Source organism: Marmota monax, unplaced genomic scaffold, assembly GCF_021218885.2.
Source record: "Marmota monax isolate L192 unplaced genomic scaffold, Marmota_monax_Labrador192_F-V1.1 WCK01_AAM20220418_F8-fsc00091, whole genome shotgun sequence".
Taxonomy (NCBI): Eukaryota; Metazoa; Chordata; class Mammalia; order Rodentia; family Sciuridae; genus Marmota; species Marmota monax.
The window spans coordinates 5,299,990-5,320,486 of NW_026692434.1; the positions used below are offsets into that span (position 1 = coordinate 5,299,990).

At 31.5% G+C, this 20,497-nt stretch overlaps 1 protein-coding gene across 50 annotated transcripts in view; it reads left to right on the forward strand.

Moving 5' to 3' along the window:
* The window catches only part of Rims1 (regulating synaptic membrane exocytosis 1), a 447,890-nt gene that overhangs the window by 352,711 nt on the left and 74,682 nt on the right, over positions 1-20,497 (forward strand). For 41 of the 50 annotated variants that reach the window (XM_058578857.1, XM_058578819.1, XM_058578821.1 and 38 more), the window contains one exon: positions 3,957-4,123. The exons of the other annotated variants lie outside the window; for them this stretch is intronic. In XM_058578857.1, the coding sequence (XP_058434840.1) occupies positions 3,957-4,123 (167 nt within the window). The remainder of the gene's footprint in view (positions 1-3,956; positions 4,124-20,497) is intronic. 50 annotated transcript variants of the gene reach the window in all.

Here is a 20,497-nt window from a genome sequence, read left to right on the forward strand (position 1 = left end):
TCTTTTCTGCAGCTTATTCTTTATGTTATTACCACCAAGTGAGCTTACTTATCTGTCACTTTTATTTTACAACAAATGGGATAAGACCTAGAAGACGGAGTAATTTAAGGTTTTGGTTTCTTTTGAGTTTTTTTTTTTTTTTTTTTTAATCCTTCTCTACAGTTAGAAGAACTTATTCAAAAGGTTTTTTGAACTGGAAGGACTTCATTAAAGCCAGAAATACTTTATTGATTTCTTAGCATTATGTCAGAGGTTAAGGTCAAATAGAACTGCAAGGGGAGGTTGGGCCCCCATAGCAAGCAGGAAGGAAGGAAGTAAAGAATCAGTAAAATACTGACAGCCTTTTGGATCATTCTGAACTAGGACTCCAATCCTTAATGAGTTCATCAAAAAACTTTGCAGAATATAGAGCTCTAAAAGTCCAAATCATCACTAATACTTGTAGTCATGGTAAATCAAATGTAGGTTTATCTTGTTTGGGAGATACCCATTCTGTGGCTCATAGCAATTTAGAACTTGAAAGAACCTCAATATAGTATTTTATTTCAACTTACTTATTTACCAAAATTTTGAACACTGAGGCTCTGAAGATAGGTGACTTACTGAAATTGATAAAGCCTCTCTGTGGAGTGATTTGGGACTTAATTTTTTATGCTTCTTATATTGCTGAAATGCATATGTTACTCCTGCTTGATTCAAAGGTTCCCATTGACTGCTAATTTACATTTGAATATTCTATCCTCCCTCCCCCCTTTACATAGGCATCCTCTGTCTTTCATTGCATTTGAATATTTTAAAAACATTGCTTTCAAGTATATTACTGTTATTCTTTAGGAATATATTGATTAACTCTAGCACTTAATAAAATTACTATAGCTTTTAATGCCAGTAAGTATGAGATCTAAGGTATAGTAGCTTTAAGAACCTGTAAGAATTGATGATGGGAAAATATGTAAAATAAAATAGCAAATGATTAGCTCATTTTTTACTTATTATGTCAAGTAAAATATACATATTCATATTGGACTAATACTCCCAATATTATTTTTATTAACTTTTTAATTAATACATGAAAATAAAAATTGTACATGTTAATGGGATTTAAAAGATGGTTTTAGTAGCCATTTCAGCTAGTTCAAACCTCCCTCATATACTTGAGAAATTATCTTTTTTGTTTTTTAAACTTTTGCACCAAGCATTTTAATATATTCTGAAAATATCTCTTTTTACTGCTTTAATTGAGTGTCAGTATTATCATAAATATAATAAATTAAATTTTGAACTTTATTCCTTTAATACCATTTCTATTTATTTGACATTTTGGATGAAGCAATACACCTTTGTTGAATGTATTGCCAAGTTAAAATAGTTAACTGTTCTTAAAATACTTTTAATTAAACATCAGAACTATGTATTTTTTCAGGGCATAAAATAATCTCATGAATATAATTCCTGAGATGTTTTTTGAAACGTGGCACCTCTTTAAAAATATTAAGTAATGCTAACATCCGTCCTGAGTAAGGAATTATCACTAACTTTGCTTTTGAAAAGACATAAAACTGCTTTGGCATCCTTAAAATGTGTCTCCAGGTTATTTTTTCATTGATGTTAGTCAGAGTTGCATGCTTTAATGATGGGTTGAACTCATACTTGGAGGGTAATCACATTTAGGCATTCACATTTTGAAACTGCTTATGTTTCTGTAACCCAGGAACAGTAGCCAAAACTGATGGGATGTGTTTTGTAAGGTAGCTGCCGAGTATTTATTATTGCTTACTTCTAAAAACAGCAGCCCTATATTTAGAGCCTTCCTTCTCATTAATGACTTATTTTTCTGCACTGTGATCAGTAAAAATTCCTCCTGGGAAGATCCTGTTCTTCAAAATATAATTAATATATTTCCACTAAAATACTAAATTGTTTAATAAGAAATTTAACCATACTCGATGCAAAGACCTATATAGCAAATTGAGTAAAGAAATGGCTTGTAGAAAGGGAAGGTTTTGTTGGAGAAATACTTCTATTTACACTCACACACACTTGCTCTGTAGTCTTATTACTTAATGTTGGCATTACCAAATAAAGGGAGCATTTCTTCTGGGTGTCAATGCAATGCTAGAAAATCTCCTATAACTGGATAAATTCTTAGGGTATTAGGTCCCATTTATTTCCATTTCTTTCTTGGAGAAGCTATCATTCTAATACATTTGGAAACATAGTCATTACATCTCTTTTATCATGATAATATATTTTTAAAAAATAATCCAAGAGCTTAGTTTGTACCCCAGCATATATTAAAACTCAGTTTGTATTCCACAATGACATAAATTGTACCACATCTACTCTACAAATTAAAAATAGTTGTGGTCAAAAATCAATCATGTCAGTCAGGATTGTATGATGAGATATGAAAGAACTTGCTTGGTAGATTGAATTATCACATTAATTTCAAAACATTAAGCCATATTAATTTTAGATCAAATAAAATTATATAATTAGCTTAGTTCAGAAAAATCATAGCATATGTGAATTTCCTTTGGATTATAATCTACCATATGGCTTTTAAAGGTAAATACAATTATGAAAAATACTTTAGAAGAATAATTTTGTGCATATTTTATAATTTGGGAATTGTATTCATACCTGATGTAAAATTCTTTGACCAATATATACACATGAGATGTGAAGAATTAAAACATAAGTATTTTAAAACTAAACTAGTCTTATATAAGGAATTATGAAGTAAATGTAAATCCTTTATCTAAGGTTATTTTTATAGTTTTTTTAATACATTTTGTATATATAAAGCCAGGTTTTAGCATGAGCTTATGTAGTATATTTTAGCAAGACAGTTGAGATTCATTAAAACTCCTGATTTGGATTATCAGATAATAGATGACTTTTTTCTGAGGGTTCAATGAACATTGATAGATAACAACATTATTGCTTATAAATCTAAAATCAGATTGCTTAGCAGGAAACTTAAATATTCAAGTGTTTAGTTATGCTTTCTTTTATTTTTATGTAAGAATTTATAGTATTTTACCTTCTAATACCTAAGAAAACTCATATGTTATAAATTTTTAGTTTTATATAATTATATTACCTTACCATTATAATTATATTGCATATATAATAATAAGCTATTTACTGTGTGGTTCATTGCAATAAGAGAGTAAAGTAGAAAGAAGAATAAAATGCCTCTCTTGATAAATGCATGTTTTAATCTTTTACCTGATAACTCCTAAAATCTTAGAAAATTCATAAAGACAAATATCTGATATGTGTATATTGAAATAGTAATAGGAGTCACATTTTACTTTTAATAGTTAATAATTTAAATCCAAAAATATCTTTAAAAAACAATAGAAGGAATGGTAAAGTCCAGTCATTGCTCTGTTGCTTTACTCAGTTTTGTCATGTCCCCTCAGCTTTAATATCAGCTTTTGTGTGTGTGTGTGTGTGAAGAGAGATATTTGTTTGAAGAAATTTGAAAGGTAGAGTATAATGTCTTAGAAGAAAAGTACACAGGTGAATTGAGTAGTTTTAGAAAGAATGAACAAATATAGGCGATGAAAGCAGTCTGTCCCATGAGTAGAGTGGAAAATGAACACAAGAGGCAACAGTGAAAACAAAAACAAGAAACTGATGTTCAAGAAAAAAGTGAATAATACAATTTTAGATTTTAATCATATACAAATAATTCATTGAATTGCCCATCCAAACATTTAAATTTTGTGTTCAATCTTCATAAGCCATTGTTTATCATTGAAAGGATAGTAGATTTTTATATTGGAAACCATGTTAATGTTTGGATTATTTTAGTTTCCACGCCTGCTTTTACAAAGGTACACTTTTATTTGATGTGGGTTAAGTAGTCATTTACCTCACCATCTGTGTCTCTTTTTTTCATGATCTCATGATGGAGCTCACCCTTTCTTGTTTTTAATCTTTAGTATAACATACATAAAGATCAGTACAGAAGCTGTGATAACGTCTCTGCCAAATCATCAGATAGTGATGTCAGTGATGTGTCCGCCATTTCCCGAACCAGCAGTGCCTCACGCCTCAGCAGCACAAGCTTTATGTCAGAGCAATCTGAGCGCCCCAGGGGTAGAATCAGGTGAGTTGGCAATGCTGTTTATACTAACTGGATCTTTATCCATGGTATAAAATGTGACTAGCTTCCAGAATATTCTTTCTTGGATAGAGTTTAGTTCAACTAGCAGAAACATCTCATTAAAATAACTTGGTGGGTTGAACATTTTCTAAATTCTGTGTAGTATGACTAACAAAATGTTAGGTTCTACCTATTATCAGATATTCTTCATTATTATAGTCATGAGTTTAGAGGTTCCTCAGTCACATTTGTAGGCATTTCTTTTAATATGATGAAATCCACAGAATATCCTTACATCCAATGTCAGGAAGCTCTTTCTGTAAAGGGCCACATGGTAAATACATCAAGCTTTGCAAGACAGTATCAGCCATATCTATCAACTGTGTCATCGTAGTGTGAAAACCATACAAATAAATGCATGTGGCTGTCTTCCTTCCTATCTAGCTGTCTCCAAATGCAGAGAGCAAACTATATTTTCCCAGTTGAGTGTAGTGTGCCCACCTCTACTTTAATCCCATGATGGTTGGTCTATTTTCAGGATAGGGTATACTGGATATGATAACAAAATACACATTCCTAGTTCATATTATGTTAGTTGTATGTAAGAAATTTTCATCAGCTTCATTAATCACCCATAGTGCTCTTGTGTTATCACAAGGCACATACCGTACTTGAAAGGGAAAAGACCTCAGACCTTCAGATACTATCTAAAGTAAAGCAGACTGATTGTGGACAAAGCATATTTTATATTTGTTCTTCAAAAGTTTTCAAAAATATATTTCATGCAAGGAGTTTTAGGACTGATGAGAATTCCAAATACAGATGTTAAAAATAGGAACAAATACCTATTATTATTATTATTACAAATACCTGATATTATTGCACATTTTGATATTCAAAAAAATATATTCCTAAGACTCTTTCTTCCTGGATTTCCCTACACGTATGTTGTCCGTTGAAACAAATTAAAAGTAGCCATCTTCCAGTTAGTTAGCAGTTTCATAGTCTTATAAAAATCTACTTGAGAAGTTTCAACTGAGTTTTTAGGACTAAACAATAAAAAGGAACTTTAGGCAGTTTAACAAAAAGGGCCTATGATTTTGCAAAAAGAGAACAGGAAGAAACTACATGCTGGTGTATTGAAGCCTGTTTTACTCTGTGGAGAAAATGACAGCTTAACAAATCACACTCTGTGTCATGACAAGAAGCAAAAGGTAGAGTACCTCTCACTTCTTTGATTCATAAGAATTTTTTTATTTGTTGAAAGTGGTGGAGAGAAATGCAGACCTAAAAAAGGGTACAAATGAATTTTTTATTGATAAGCCCATTTTCTTTAAGCATGTTCCTGTTTTCTACTTTCCCTTTTCTGTAGCTTAAAATCCTCAAGAACTGTGAGTTTGTTTTATGTAAGTGGATTATGTATATTTCCACACTAGAGCTGGTAGCTAAACAAGTTTCCTCTTAAGGGAGATAGTTTTCCTGTAATCCCATTCTTTGTCATTGATTCTCCATGTATGTACACATTTGATCCTCTAAGAATAATGAGGATGAATAGAGGGAAAGTGAGATACTGGAAGAGATGAGTCAGACACTCAGAGGCTAGTTATCTTTTCATATACATTCTTCTCCCTACATATGCCCATAGGAGCAAAAGTATGTGCATGCACGCACACACACACACACACACACACACACACAAACACACCCAACAGACTTTACATAGCTATTTTCCCTCCAGCATCCACATTATGGCAAAATACTGAGAGTTAATGGTTTTGGAATGGGGAAAAGAAGACAGAACAAAGTGACCTCAGTATAAAAACATCAAAATAGTATGTCTCAGTGTTATAGAACAAAGACTTCAGGCCTTTCAGCTATAAATATCTCCTACTTTCCTAGCTAACACCATGAAGAATGAATGTCCTCAATGTATTACTTTATATTTTAGTAGCTAACATCTGCATAGGTTTTATAATTTTGTAAATTCAAGTTTGTGGTTAAAATGAACAAAGTTGAATGATTTATTTGTCATAATAAGTATCAGCACATTTTGAGTTCTCATCCTGTGTAAGGACTTTTTTTAAAATAAAATTACATTAAAATATAATATTTAGGACACATACTAAAGCAGATTATGGCTTACTTAAGAATTTATAACCTATTTTTAAACTTTTTATTGGTGCATCATAATTATACATAATAGTGGGGCTCATTGTGACATTCATATATACATAAAACATCTTGTTCCATTTCATTCTCCAGGACTTCTTTCTTCCTCTCTTCCTCCTTCCCCCAATCCCCTTTCTACTCTGATGATTGCCCTTCTGTTTCATGAGATCCTATCCCCTCATTTTTTTGTCTAGTTTCCACACTATGAGAGAAAACATAACCCTTGACCTCCAGTTCTATTCATTCTCCTGCAAATCACTTAATTTCTTCTTATTTTGATACTTTTAAAAATTTGTTCTAGTTAGTTATACAATACAGCAGAATGCATTTTGCATAATTTCTTCTTTATGGCTGAGTAAAGCTCCATTATGTATATATACCACATTGTCTTTATCTTTTCATCTATTGATGTTCACCCAGGCTGGTTCCATGACTTGGCTATTGTAAATTGTGCTGCTACAAATATGAGTATTCATGTATTGCTCTAGTATGCTGACTTTAGTTCCTTAGAATAAATACCAAGAGGTACTATAGCAGGGTCAAATAATGGTTTCATACCTGGTCTTTTGAGCAACCTCCATACCGATTTCTGTAGTGTTTGTACTAATTACAGTCCCACTAATAGCATACAAATGCTGCTTTTTCATGCATCCTCACTAGCATTTACTATTATTATATTCTTGATGATTGCCATTGAAACTCTCATGAGATGAAATCTCAATGTAGTTTTGATTTCCTGATTGTTAATGACATTGATCTTTTTTAAAATATATTTGTTGACCATTTGTATTTCTTATTTTGATAAATGTTCATCTGTCCATTCATTGGGTTATTAGTTTTCTTGTTGTTGTTGTTCGTGGTGCTAAGTTTTTGAGTTCTTCACATATTCTGGATATTAATCCTCTGTCAGAAGAGTGGCTAGCAGAGGATTCAGGCTGTTTTGTTCTAGCAGTTGCAGAGTTTCTGGTCTAATTCCTGTGTCTTTGATCCACTTTGAATTGACTTTTGTGCAGTATGAGGGATAGGGATTGGGTTTTATTCTTCCACATTTGAATATACAGTTTCCTAGAACCATTGGTTAAAAACACTGTCTTTAATATACACACTAAAAAAAAAACCCTATTTTTAGGATCTGGTTCCTTGTCTATATCTGACATATGTCACAAATGGCATAAGAAGTGTTTTATTATCCATTGCTTTGAATAAACATTAATTTGGAAGACAATGAAAGTATTTAGAATATGATATAGCATTCCCTAAAGCTGAGGTTTAATGCTTTAAAAGTTAATATAGTACCCAGTGTTCTCAGGAGGGATGGTAAAAAAAAAAAAATACCGTATGATATGGCCTCATTCTTTTCTTATAATATCATGGTATGTAGTCACTCATAATACCAGTATTTTCCAAATAGGGCTTAGTACATTTTCCTCCTAATAATTCACCCTAAATATTTTTGTTTTTAAGATTTTGTGTTTTGTGTTTTGGATATTGGTTATTACATCAAACTTGTCCATTCAGGAAAGTTTTGTTTAAATTGAAAATTGACATCCCTTTTCTCCAGAGGCACCCACCCAGGGTGAACTGCTTAATTTGAAGTGGTTCAATGTCCCCCCCCCCTTTTTTTTTTGTATTGGGAATTGAACCCAGGGGTGCTTAACCACTGAGCTATATCTTCAGCCCTTTTTTTATATTTTATTTAGAGACAGGGTCTTGCGGAGTTGCTTAGGGTCTCACTAAGCTGCTGAGGCTGGCTTTGAACTTACAATTCTCCTGCCTCAGCCTCCAGAGCCACTGTGATTGCAGACATGCACCACTATGCCCATCTTGTTTTTCACTCTTGATTGACTGAATAGTTCATTTAAAATGGTCCAAAATATATCTTAGGTTTTCAGTTTAAGTTTACTGAGAAAATTGTAGTATGAAAATACAAAAGAGCATAATGTTTGCATAGAGTAAGTAAACTTTAAATTAAAAATTATTCTGTAAACTTGTTGAAATGGACTAAAAATGATTCACACAAACTTAAGAATGATTCTTACAATATATAATCAACCCTGCGTGCTTCAGAATAATAAGTATAAGTAAAGATTTGAGATTCTTAGTGGTTTTTTTTCAGATTTGTTCTTACAATTTGAATTCAATATTTGCTTAAATAAATATTTCTAAAAGAACATTTTTGCATTCAAATATAAAATATGCAGTGCATATTAGTAAATATGGCATAATTGATAATAAAAATGCATGTGTAATAAAAGCCAGGAATAATTATATTGTGTTTCTGTTTATTTTTATATCTAAAGAAGATTTTTAAAAAAGATATTCATTTCCAAAATGAGCTTTTCATGGCATAGGTCTGAATTTTTCATCTTCGTCATTTATCTTTTTCATTCAAGGCAGACAAATTTCAGGTATTTAATGAAAAATCATGCCTTAAAAGCAAATGTAGACATAATCCTAAACTTGCTCCCAGACAATTATTTTAGAAGGTTTATCCAAAACCAACAATTTTTCAGCAGCATTTAAGTTTGTAACACATGTTCTCTAGGCTTTAGCGAATTTAACTTGTATTCCTAAGTGAATGTCAATAAACAAACTCATAAGACAAGTCTTATGCAAACAGTTTCATTTTCTTTTATCATATCCTTTGGAAGGAATATCATCAAAGCAATTACTACACTCATAATTTGGAAGATATGAAAGGATTAAGAGAAGTTATCTTCCATGGCAAATAGTAACCTTAAAACTATAAATTTACTAAAATGTGGCATTTGATGTCAGTATAATAATATGTAATCATATGCTAGCAGGAATGTTTTATTTATTTGGGTATTTTTAAACAGCATAGCTTACATTTTTAAAAAATTTTAAAGATTGTAGAAAAAATGCAAACGTTAATGTTAATGAAAAGTGTTAGTTATGTTTGAAAATGTTATAAAAATAATTTCATATGCCCCTTATTTCATTATAATTCTTTAATGCAGTAAGAAAACACCAAAAACCTTTAAAATAATCTTTAGGTGTTTTATTATTGTATATGGAATTATCTTAACTGTGGAATCACTTGACGATGGGCCTCATACATGCTAGTCAATCACTCTACCACTGAACTAAACCCCAGCCCCTTTTTAAAAAAAATTCATTTTGAGGCAGGATCTCTCTATATTGTCCAGGATGGCCTAGATCCTTCTGTTTCAGCCTCCTAGATAATTGGAATTACAGGTGTGCACTACTGTGCTTAACTATCATTTACCATTTTAATTTCTCAAAATGAATAAATGAAAATTTTATGTGCCAATTAGTTTGCCTACTGACATCAAATGTACTCAAGAGTAAACAAAAGGGGTTATGTTATTTTATTTTACTTTATTTCAACTATCCAGACTTAACTATTCATGCATGCCTGTTATACTATGGAAACAAAGTTTGTAAAGATCTGCAAAGTACTGAAAAGGAGAGGGTAATATCATAGAAGGTAGATAAAAAGAACCTGAATCTGAACACAGTGAAAATATTTCATAATTAAATATCTAAGAAAAAATATATTTTAGTGATCTTCTGGTATCTTAATAGTTTAAGGTTGTTAAGCCATTGCCACCTTAATTTCCTGTGAATAAATTAAAGATGGAAAGAATATCATATATACCCTCTAAAATAGAGGTAAATAGAGAAATAACTCACTTTACCATACTTATTGCTATATAATACTAAATCAACTTTGTGCTGCATACCTAAATTATTATACCATGCCATATTCATGACAAGACATTGCTTGAACTATGAATATAAATAAATGGTCTTGATAATAGTTGGTTACAGAATGTTTGAAATAGGTGAGTAACTTCTGGTTAAGTTCTTCCTTGCTAACAATTTACGACTATTTTTAAGTGAAGCAGAGCCGGTACAGTTTGAAACAGCCCCATCAGATTTTTTTTTTTTTTTTTAGTTATACATGGACACATCTTTATTTTGTTTATTTATTTCTATGTGGTGCTGAGAATTGAACCCAGTGCCTCACATGTGTGAAGCAAGTGCTCTGCAACTGAACCACAACCTCAGCCCCAGCTTTCTTTTTAATCCTCATATTCTGCCAGTTTATTATAGATTAGCTAATATGGAGATAGAAAAGTCAATGATTGCCAGGAACAGTGGTGCATGCCTGTAATCCCAGCAGCTCAGAAGGGTGTGGCAGGAGGACTGCAAATACAAAGCAAACCTCAGTCAAAGCGAGGTGCTAAGCAACTCAGAGAAAACCTGTCTCTAAATAAAATACAAAATAGTTCTTGGGATGTGGCTCAGTGGTCAAGTGTCCATGAGTTCAATCTCCAGTAACAACAACAACAGCAAAAAAAAAAAAAAAAAAAAAAAAAAAAAGCCAGTGATTTACTTACTATACAGTACATATTGAAAATGGACAGTTACATGAAGTTTTCAAAATTTGAAATAAACCAGGAATATCTTATCAATATGGTGTTATTTGCAGAAATAATAATTATATCTTAGTGACTGCTTCTGCTTTTTAGGGGGAACATTGCTATAAATTGTTTATGAGATTTAAAAAATACATTGTAATGTTTCACTGTTTATAGAAATCTGCCTCCCTATAGCTTTATTTCCTTTGTTGCAAATGGAATTATATTATTTTTGTAACAATTTGAGTTTCCCATAAGCCAGTCATCCTGCCATAGGATAGTTAATAGGGGATCAAGCATCCTTAATATAGCTGGTTTGTGGTATAATACATTATAGATAAAGGGCAAATAGTGGTTCTTAAGAAAGTCTTTATGGGATTTGAAAGTTTATTTATATATTGGAGAACTGATTGCTAATTATAAACTAGCAGTATTTTATCAATTGGTAAGTCATCATTTTAATGGCCCCATGCATGAACTTAAGTTATGAACATTAAATAGTTACTTCTTAGACAAATATTCATATACCTGCAGCTATTAACCTATTATTCACAATAGCTAGAATATCCTTTCACTCTGAACCAGTGCTTTAAAAACTTCACCTGTTTCATTTGCCACTTTCATATTTTTCAGTAACATATATATTTAAAATATTGTAATTTATTAAATTTATCTTATATGTAGTATTATGATAAGTGATTTACATGTGATTTACATTAACATTACATTAACAATATCATCTTTCTTAGAGTACTATCATATCATTGTTAATCTCATTTTCCAAATACAGTTGAAGCAATAAAAAATAAAATTGAAGCAACCTATAAATTCACAGGGCCAGTAAGTAGAGCCAAAATTGATAGCCTGCCAGCCCACTCTAAAACACTTTCTTCTATTTAACCTAAACTATTTTGATAATTTATAGTATAACATTTAAGATACACATAAGGTATAAATAATAAAAAATGCTCATGTACCTATTGTCATCCCTAAAATGTCAAATATTACCATTATGACTGCATCTCTATTACTTCCTCCAGCCAGACCCACCTCCCTATGTCAGGAGAAATCGGCCAGTTCTGTTCTTTGTTAAATCTTCATAAACTCAATGTCTGTATCTGGCCTTCATTTATGTGTCTAGCATCTATTTTAATACCAATAACATTACAATAATTACTCGTGTTTATTGGTAAATTCATAATGGTACCACAGTAGGTATGGCAGTTTTCTTCATCTCATTCTCACTATCATGATTAGTGTTATTTCTTTTTTTGTACTTTAGTCTTACATAAATTTTACAATAAGTACAATAAGTTTTACAATAAACCCTTGGTCTTAACTATATTAAATGTATAAATTTGATTTGAGGGAAATTGTTATCTTTAGAAGATTGAGTCTTTCATTGTATATTTCTTCATTAATTTTTACTTTCTTTAATGTCTTTTCAGTTAAGTTTTAAAATGTTCTCTAAAAAGTTTATATGTGAGTAATTGTTGTGGTAGTTTTACATACCATGTATTTTTATACTGTTATGAATGTCTTTTTTCATATTTTCTGCATAATACTCTTTTATAGGAATAAAATTATTTTCTGTATTTTCTAATATTATTGAAGTCTTTTTTCTTGAAATATTGTTTTTTCTGTCTCTCATCAATTTTGATTTATAACATGTTCATTTTTGTATAATTCTAAGTATATTTAAATTTCATCACATTTTATTCCCTTTTTCATTAATTATCTGGAAGTCAGTCTCAATTTCCAAAGGTATAGATTTTTGTTGCTTATCTCTAACTTGATTACCTTTCTGACATTGTAATCAGTGTTTTGTCTGGCACTGATTATTTGGAGTTTTTGAAGTTCTACTTATTATCTTTGATCATTTTTGTAAACATTATGTATGTGCTTGAGATAAATGGCTATCTCTAATTGTTAAACATATGGTTATTTATATTTTCAATACAAGAAGCTCATTTACATTGTTCTAAATTTCTGTTGCTTTACTAGTGTTATTGCCTTTTTCATCTGGTATTTACTCAGAATGCTCATTTAAAATCTTTTCAACTATGACTGAGAATTTGTTAACTTCTCTTTTATTCTATCCATTTTTCTTTACATAAGATTATATAATCAGGTTCCAGTTCAGAACTCTTCTATCAAATTTTAACTTTTTCATCATCACCTAGTAAATCTCTTTATCCCTAAGAATATTTTTTTGCCTTAAGTCTGTTTTGTCTTACAGACAGAAACAGAAGCTTTTTTAAATGTATTCAGTATAATTCTGCACATCCATCTTTTACATCAACCTTTCTGTGACCAAATGTTTCAGTTTTATCTTTTAAACAACATTTGATTGGATTTAATTGTTTCCTTCAAATTTCACAGTTTCCAATTGTGTAGTAGTCTAGCTTATTGATTTGTGTTTATATTGATTTTCAATGGATTTGAAATTATTTCTGCTATCTTTTTTCTGCTTTCATTTTTTCTTATTATTCCAGTATTTCCTCTTTCCTAGTTGGTTTTTAATGGAATTATTATTTAATTTCTTCCCCTTTATTACTCTAAAACTATAGTATTTCTAAGTTTTACTGCCTAATTTAGTGTCTCAAGTACTATATTTAGGGAAGTAGTAAATTTAAAGTTAATAAATTTTCTTTACTTCCTCCTAGAGAGGAAAAAATATGACTATCATACACTTTAGTTCTACTGGTATCCCTGCACCATTTACATATTTTCTCAGTGTTTTAATTATAAGTTGTTTTCTCTCTTCCATTATGGCCTACTGTTTTTCTTTCAATTGTTTATATTGACCCACATACTTTCTACTTTTTTTTCCCCAAACTGTTCCTGATGTATCTTAGACATTCATTCATCTTCCTGAAAAATTGTTCATTAGAAATTCTACCAATGAGGGTTCTGAGACTTAGTTCTTAGACTGAGACGCATGCTTTTCCTTATTGTTCTTTAAGGTTCTGGTTCATGCAGGGATTTTGGTTACAACTCCTCACAAGGCATGGACCCAAACTCTAAACTTCTCATCTGAAAATTCTACCAAGATATTTATCATTCACTTACCAACCTGTTCTCAACTCCTTTTTGCTCTTTTGGTTAAGGGGATATGCCTTTCTTTCTTGTGTGCTCAAGTTTCTATTTTAACTGAGTCTATTTGCAACTGTCTTTTTTTTTTTTTAAAGAGAGAGAGGACTTTTTTAAAAAAAACATCAGAATTTTATTAGTTGCTCAGAACATTACATTGATCTTGACATATCATATATCATACATTTGTTTCAATGGGGTATGAATTCTTATTATTCCCACGTGTACAGATTGCAGGGTCACGTTAATTATACAGCCACATTTATACATACTGCCAAACTAGTGTCTGTTGTATTCTGCTGCCCTTCCTATCCCCTTCATATCCCCCCTGCCCTCCCCTTTCCTCCCCTCCCCTCTCCTCCCTCTACCCTATCTACCATAACTCATTTCTCTCACTCTTATTTTTTTCCTCCCCTTTGCCTCACATCCTCTTATATGTATTTTTGTATACAATGTGGGTCTCCCTCTTCCGTGCAATTCCCCCTGAGAGAGGATTTTTTAATATTTTCGGTGGACACAACATCTTTATTTTATTTTATTTTATGTGGTGCTGAGGATCAAACCCAGAGCACTGTGCCTGCCAGGCAAGCGCGTTACCGCTTGAGCCACATCTCCAGCCCATATTTGCAATTTTCCCATCACTTTTAGGCATTTGGGAATGAAAGAATTTTTTTTTTTTTTAGAATATGTCATCTACCACCCTGCCAAAAATAGAAGTTCATATTTAAAGTGATACTGTTTTCCTGATTTTTTATAAGAATGTATTTACTTAAAAATTTTACTTATTTAAAAAGGAAATTAATACATAGGAAAAACTTGTAGGTTTTCATGAAAAGTAAAAAGAGACACAGCCCAAGAGGCTTTATCTCAAGTTAGAGAGTCAGTGCCAAGGCAGCACATGCAACTTGAGTCTTGAACTGGAGATGAGATCTATAGAACTAGAGATGCGATCTATAGAAAAATAGCAATCAGGAACATAGAGTGGGTAGGTGAAGATAGCTGGAGGTTCAAAAACTCCCAGGAAAGAAGGATGCTCCTGCAAAAATAGAACAGTTTGAGTCATGAGGAATAATGGAAGCTAGGGAATGGAGAACTAATGGGAGGGGGAAAGGTAGATGTAGCTCATACTGAGGAAGAGATTCTGGGGACTCAAGGATGTTGAAATTTAAAGGCAAAGAATGGAAGGATGGCTGAGATTAAAAGAGTTGTTAGTGATAACTGAATAAAGAGCATGATGCAATCAAATATCCCATGACAAGACAGTTCAAGATCTGCCAGCTTTCTCCTACAAACTGCTCTCCACCTGGATGCCAATCTTTGGTTTGGTCAGCTATGACTTTGTACTAGTAGAGTTACCTTAGGGACAGGGAAAAGAACCCATGGAGGAAAAAGAAAATGCTACAGGATGAGAAGGACAATTAGCTTGCAGTAATCCAGAAACTCCAACTAAAGCAGTTCTATTAATATTTGTTTTACATATCAAAGATTGGTGAAATATCTTATTTTTAGAAAGGGCAGTAATTGCTGCTTTAAAAACATAATTTCAAACCAGAATCTGGCACAATTAATTTTAGTGCCATGATTTTTAAGGGAAAAAGTAAAATATGAATTGTGGTTCTAATTTTTAATTTTCAACTTTTCTTGAATTCAGATAGCATCATAATTTAACTGAAAGATAATAAAATATATAGTGAGTCTTCAGTATACTACACAACGTAACAACTATTTCAAAGAAGAAGAAATCTAGTATACGGGTCTGTATTGGTCTCAGTTGGTCAGTTTTCCTGCTATGTATTTTGGTGCTTGGGGTAAATGAAATATTTTTCACTCCCTTTTAAAAGTTTTAGTTTTACATAGTACGATGTAGATTGTTCAGAGAAATATATTTTATTTCCAAGCTCATTGCTTCAGCTTTCATAGTTAATAGACTTTATACCACTCTTGGAATCTGATAATTTAAAGCAATATAGTAAAAATTTTAGAATATCTTTTCTTTATCATTTTATTTATTAAGAAAATAATCATTTAGAGCTATATGTTTTTACTCATTTCAATATATGATTACCTTGATCTCAACTAGCCTGTCTTAAAGCATAGGTGTTGTAACCAATCACAGATTAATTTAAAAATTTATTAACTGAATACATATTATAAATACAGCAGAATCAAAAAGGCAGAGACCCCAAGAGGATATAAATACTGCTTTCCTATAATTAGTGGAAATATTTCTATAGCTATCTAAACCATCCAAAATAATTACTCTTTTTCGTTCCTTTGTATGCTATAATAGATAAATTAAGAAAGCATTGTGTGTGTGTTCATCTTTAATTTTATGACTTTATCATTTGAAAGTCGCTTATACAAATTTTGTGATATATATGTTATTTTTTATGATTGGTTTTCACTGAATATTGTACACTGGCTTTTGAAAACCTGTATTTATGTGTATGTGTATATACATATGTATGTGTGAATATTTGTAATAGCATTTATATTAGAAATACATGACAATATATATATTCAACTGCTGTAGTTATTAAAATTTCTAAAAAAGCATTTCTTAGGACAAATATAAATGTAATATTGGCTTGTTTAGGACATGAACAGAATGATGATATTCTTTCCATGTCATTATCTATTTAGTTCCCAATTCAAAAATCTCAAAGTGAACTTAATTTTCAACTTTCCCCAATTTTCCTTTTAATTCAGTGTTTCTTAGTGTCTCTCTCTCTCTCTCTCTCTCTCTCTCTCTCTCTCTCTCTCTCTCTCTCCACCCCTCACCTCCCGCCCTCCCTTTCTTTGTTGTCAACCCCATAAGGAACATGTAGATTTTTTTTTTATGATTGCCCTCCCCATCTGAAATTTAATACCATTGATTCACCATATCCATTCTGTACTGTAACTCTTTGGAGGACCACTAACCATTTCATTAGCTAAGATTTTTCATTTCCCTTTTCCTACTGTGAGTTCGTAGTTAACATTTGGGGGCAATATTCAGGCATACAAATTCACTTGAGTCATCAAATCTTGTTGATTTTACTTCCCAGACAGACCTCATGACTACAGATTTAAGATTGCAAATGACCAGTGTTTTAATCCTCTCTAATTTTGTAATAAATATCAAAAAACATCTCTAAATGTGAAACTAGGAGCCAGACACATCCCTAAATTGCAAATGATATAAAAAATAGTTTTCAAATTCAGTGTAATCTAAATCAAAATAAGTGGAAATACCATTAGTAAGTGATGACTTAAAGCAGCTATTTACGAATGGAATGTTCAGTTTTCTAAAATAAATGTCATCACCTTGAAAGCCCAAGGAAAAATGCCCAGCTAGAATCTGTGATGACTGGGAAAAGTTTTCAGTCCTGGATTACCTTGAAACACTCGTACACTTTGAATATCAAACACCATGGACTCTAACAGAAACATCCCAGGTCTGCCAGTCTGTGGCAGAAGCACTGGAGGACTGTACATAGCAATTGAAGCAGCAAGAGTTATTCAACATAGTTTGTAAAACAATGAATTGCTGTAACACAATTATAGCACATGCATATTCATTACATTATTAACCATATGAAGATTTTGATAACAATGTAACTAACAGATTTGATATTTCTATCTTTATTTAAATATAAGCAATTTTATGACAGTCTCGCAGATCCAGGCATGGCAGTATAGCTTGTATAAGAATAACTTTCCCAGGTATCAAACTACAAAAGACAGTTGAGAACAATAAACAAAAAACTGTTGGAAGGTATTCAAGAGCAACAAAACAGGCAGGAATTTGACAAACTCCAGTCACTGGAAAAAAAGGGGAAAACTTATAAGGTAAGTGTTAAGTTTACCCTAGTTTTCTCTGAAGGTACTTTGCAATTGTGAGTATGGGAAAACTCAGAGAACAGTGGTAAGAGACTGAAATGACTGAGTAGAAATTTTGAGTGAAGGACTTCTAATTTTGCCAGATTCCCCTAAAGTACTTTGTTGACTAATGAGTTAAGCACACTCAGGGAAAGATTCCAAGAAACCAAACAAAAACCAACTGCTGGAAGGCTGAGGAGCCAGGCACAGATTCCAGCAGCTCCCAGGTGCTAGGGAGACATATTGAACTCCAAGTCCCACAAAGCTAGAGGGGCCTGATAAACACACCTTCAGTTTCATGTACAAATCTGAGAAGAACCAAACTCTGAGAGTGACACCAACACTGCAGAACTTTAAACCAACTCTATACAGAAAGAAGATTAAATCCATCTGTTTTTGGTACTGGGGATTTATTCAAGGAGCACTTTTACCACTGAGCCACATCCCCAGTCCTTTTCTTTTTTTTTTTTTTAATTTTTAATTTTTACTTTTAATTTGAAGTCAGGGTCTCAGTTGGTAAGTTGCTGAGGGTGTCCTTGAATTTGTGGTCTTCCTGTCTCAGCCTCCTGAGTTGCTGGGATTACAGGCATGCTTCACAACATGCCTGGCTTGGAATCAGTTTTTTTTTTTTTTTTTTTTTTAATTAAATGACAATTATAAAATTTAAAAGTACAAAATAATTTAATCTATGTCTTTGATGGAATATTATAAACAGAAAAATAAAATTTAGCTGGTCAGTAGAAAGACTATAAATCAAGGCACAGAGAAATCAGGAGACAAATTGGAGAAGACAGTAAGATATGGAATTGGTAAAAGGGTTCAGTCAGTAGGGGTCCCAGAAGAGAGGAAATCACAGATAGTATACCTGAATACTGAGAAAAAGGCTGAGAATTTCCAAGAACTGTTAAGACATCATATTACAAATTAAAAAAAAAAAAACTTTAAAAGCACCACAGTATATGAACAAAAGAAAATGTTACAATATCACAACTGAAGCACAGACAACTGAAGAAAAAACTTCTTAAAAGAGTCACATAGATTAAAAAGAGATATATTATCAGGGTAGCAACAATAAGACTTTGGCTGAAATTTTATCAAATATTATGAACCCCAAAATTCAGTAGAGTAACTGAAAGAAGACTGAATGAAAAAAAACCCTCCAATTTATAATCTTATGTTTAATAATTATTATTCAGCAAAAACATCTTTCAGATAATAAAAGAATGCATAGGTTGATAGATCAACTAAGTGATTTTATCACCAGCTGACCTGCACTACAAATATTCCTAATGGGAGTTCTTCATGTTGAAAAAAAGTCTGTTGTTGGAAGCACTAAACTTGAAGAAAAATGAACATTGGGAAAAGTTGATAATGATAAAAACATTTTGTGATAGTCAAAGCTTAGGTAAAGGTAAAACTATATAGAAACACCTGTATGAAAGGTGAAAGGATTGTAAATGGGAACTAAACAATTGTGAAGTTATTGCATTATTCTGAAAATGATAAAATTATTATTTTTAAGATTATAATAAGTCAGGATGCATTTTTTAATCTTTAGTCACCTATTAAATAATAGTAGAATTCATAACTCAAATATTAATAGTGGAGCAATGTAAAGTAATAAAAATACCAAATTAACCAGTAGTCAAGAAGCAGAAGTAAAAGAACACACACATGGGATAATTGAAAAGTAAACAGCAAATATATATAATATAATATATCAGACATATAGTAACTATTTTATACACACACACACACACACACATATGTGTGTATATCTAACACTATAGAAAGAAAATAGAAGACATTAGGACCAAAAGGATTTTGTTCTATACCCACAAGATTGGTTTACATTTTCTTTATGTAATGCACTATAGAATGAAAGAAGTCATAAGCTTGTTTCAATGGATTCCTAATACCTGATTAATCTGGTTAAGCAAAAAACATTTAACACTCATTTATGACTTAAAAAGAAAACCTTAGCAAACTGAGAATATTCTTAACATGAGGTTAAATGTTATCTGAAATAATCTTACAAATAACATTGTACTTAATAGTGAAATATTGAATTAATGCTTCCTTCCCAAAGCCACTGGCCACTTTTACAAATTTTATTCAACAGTATTCAAATTACCCTTCTGGCCAGCCAGTGTCAGACCTGGCAATATAAAACTATAGTAAAATGAAATTAATAAATAAAAGCTATAAAGATTGGAAATTAATTAAAACCATTATTATTTACAGTTTATATGATTATGTATATAGTAAACAAAAGGTTTTCAGAATAGATATTAGAATAGATGAATTTAACAAACTTATTGGATACAAGGTCCAACATACAGAAAATAATTTTATTTTTATTTACAAATAACAAACCTTTGGTAATTAAATTTACAAAATGCCATCAATCTAATGTAAATAAAAACATGAAATATCTAGAAACAAATCTAAGACCTAGGAATAAACTAAGAAAATATGTGTAAGACCACAACATTGAAGACTACTTACAACCTCACATAAAATCAACACGTGTATTTGTTAGCATGAAATTCAATAAAAATTACACACAGACAATGGCTTCTGAAGGTCTGGACTATTTGAAGGGATTGGATATATATAATGGTCTTATTTGAATAGGTTCCTCAGTTTTAACTGATGCTTATGTATCACACTAGTTCTACCAGACATCTATAGGAGTATTTGATGCCATCTTGGTTATCAATCCCCTGTCCTTGTATTATAAATTATGGAAATTATGAGAAATTATGAGATGGATACCTAAGAGTACCTTCTTAATGTTGACCAGAAAGTTTCTGTTCTTATCTTCCATGTATGATTAGTAATT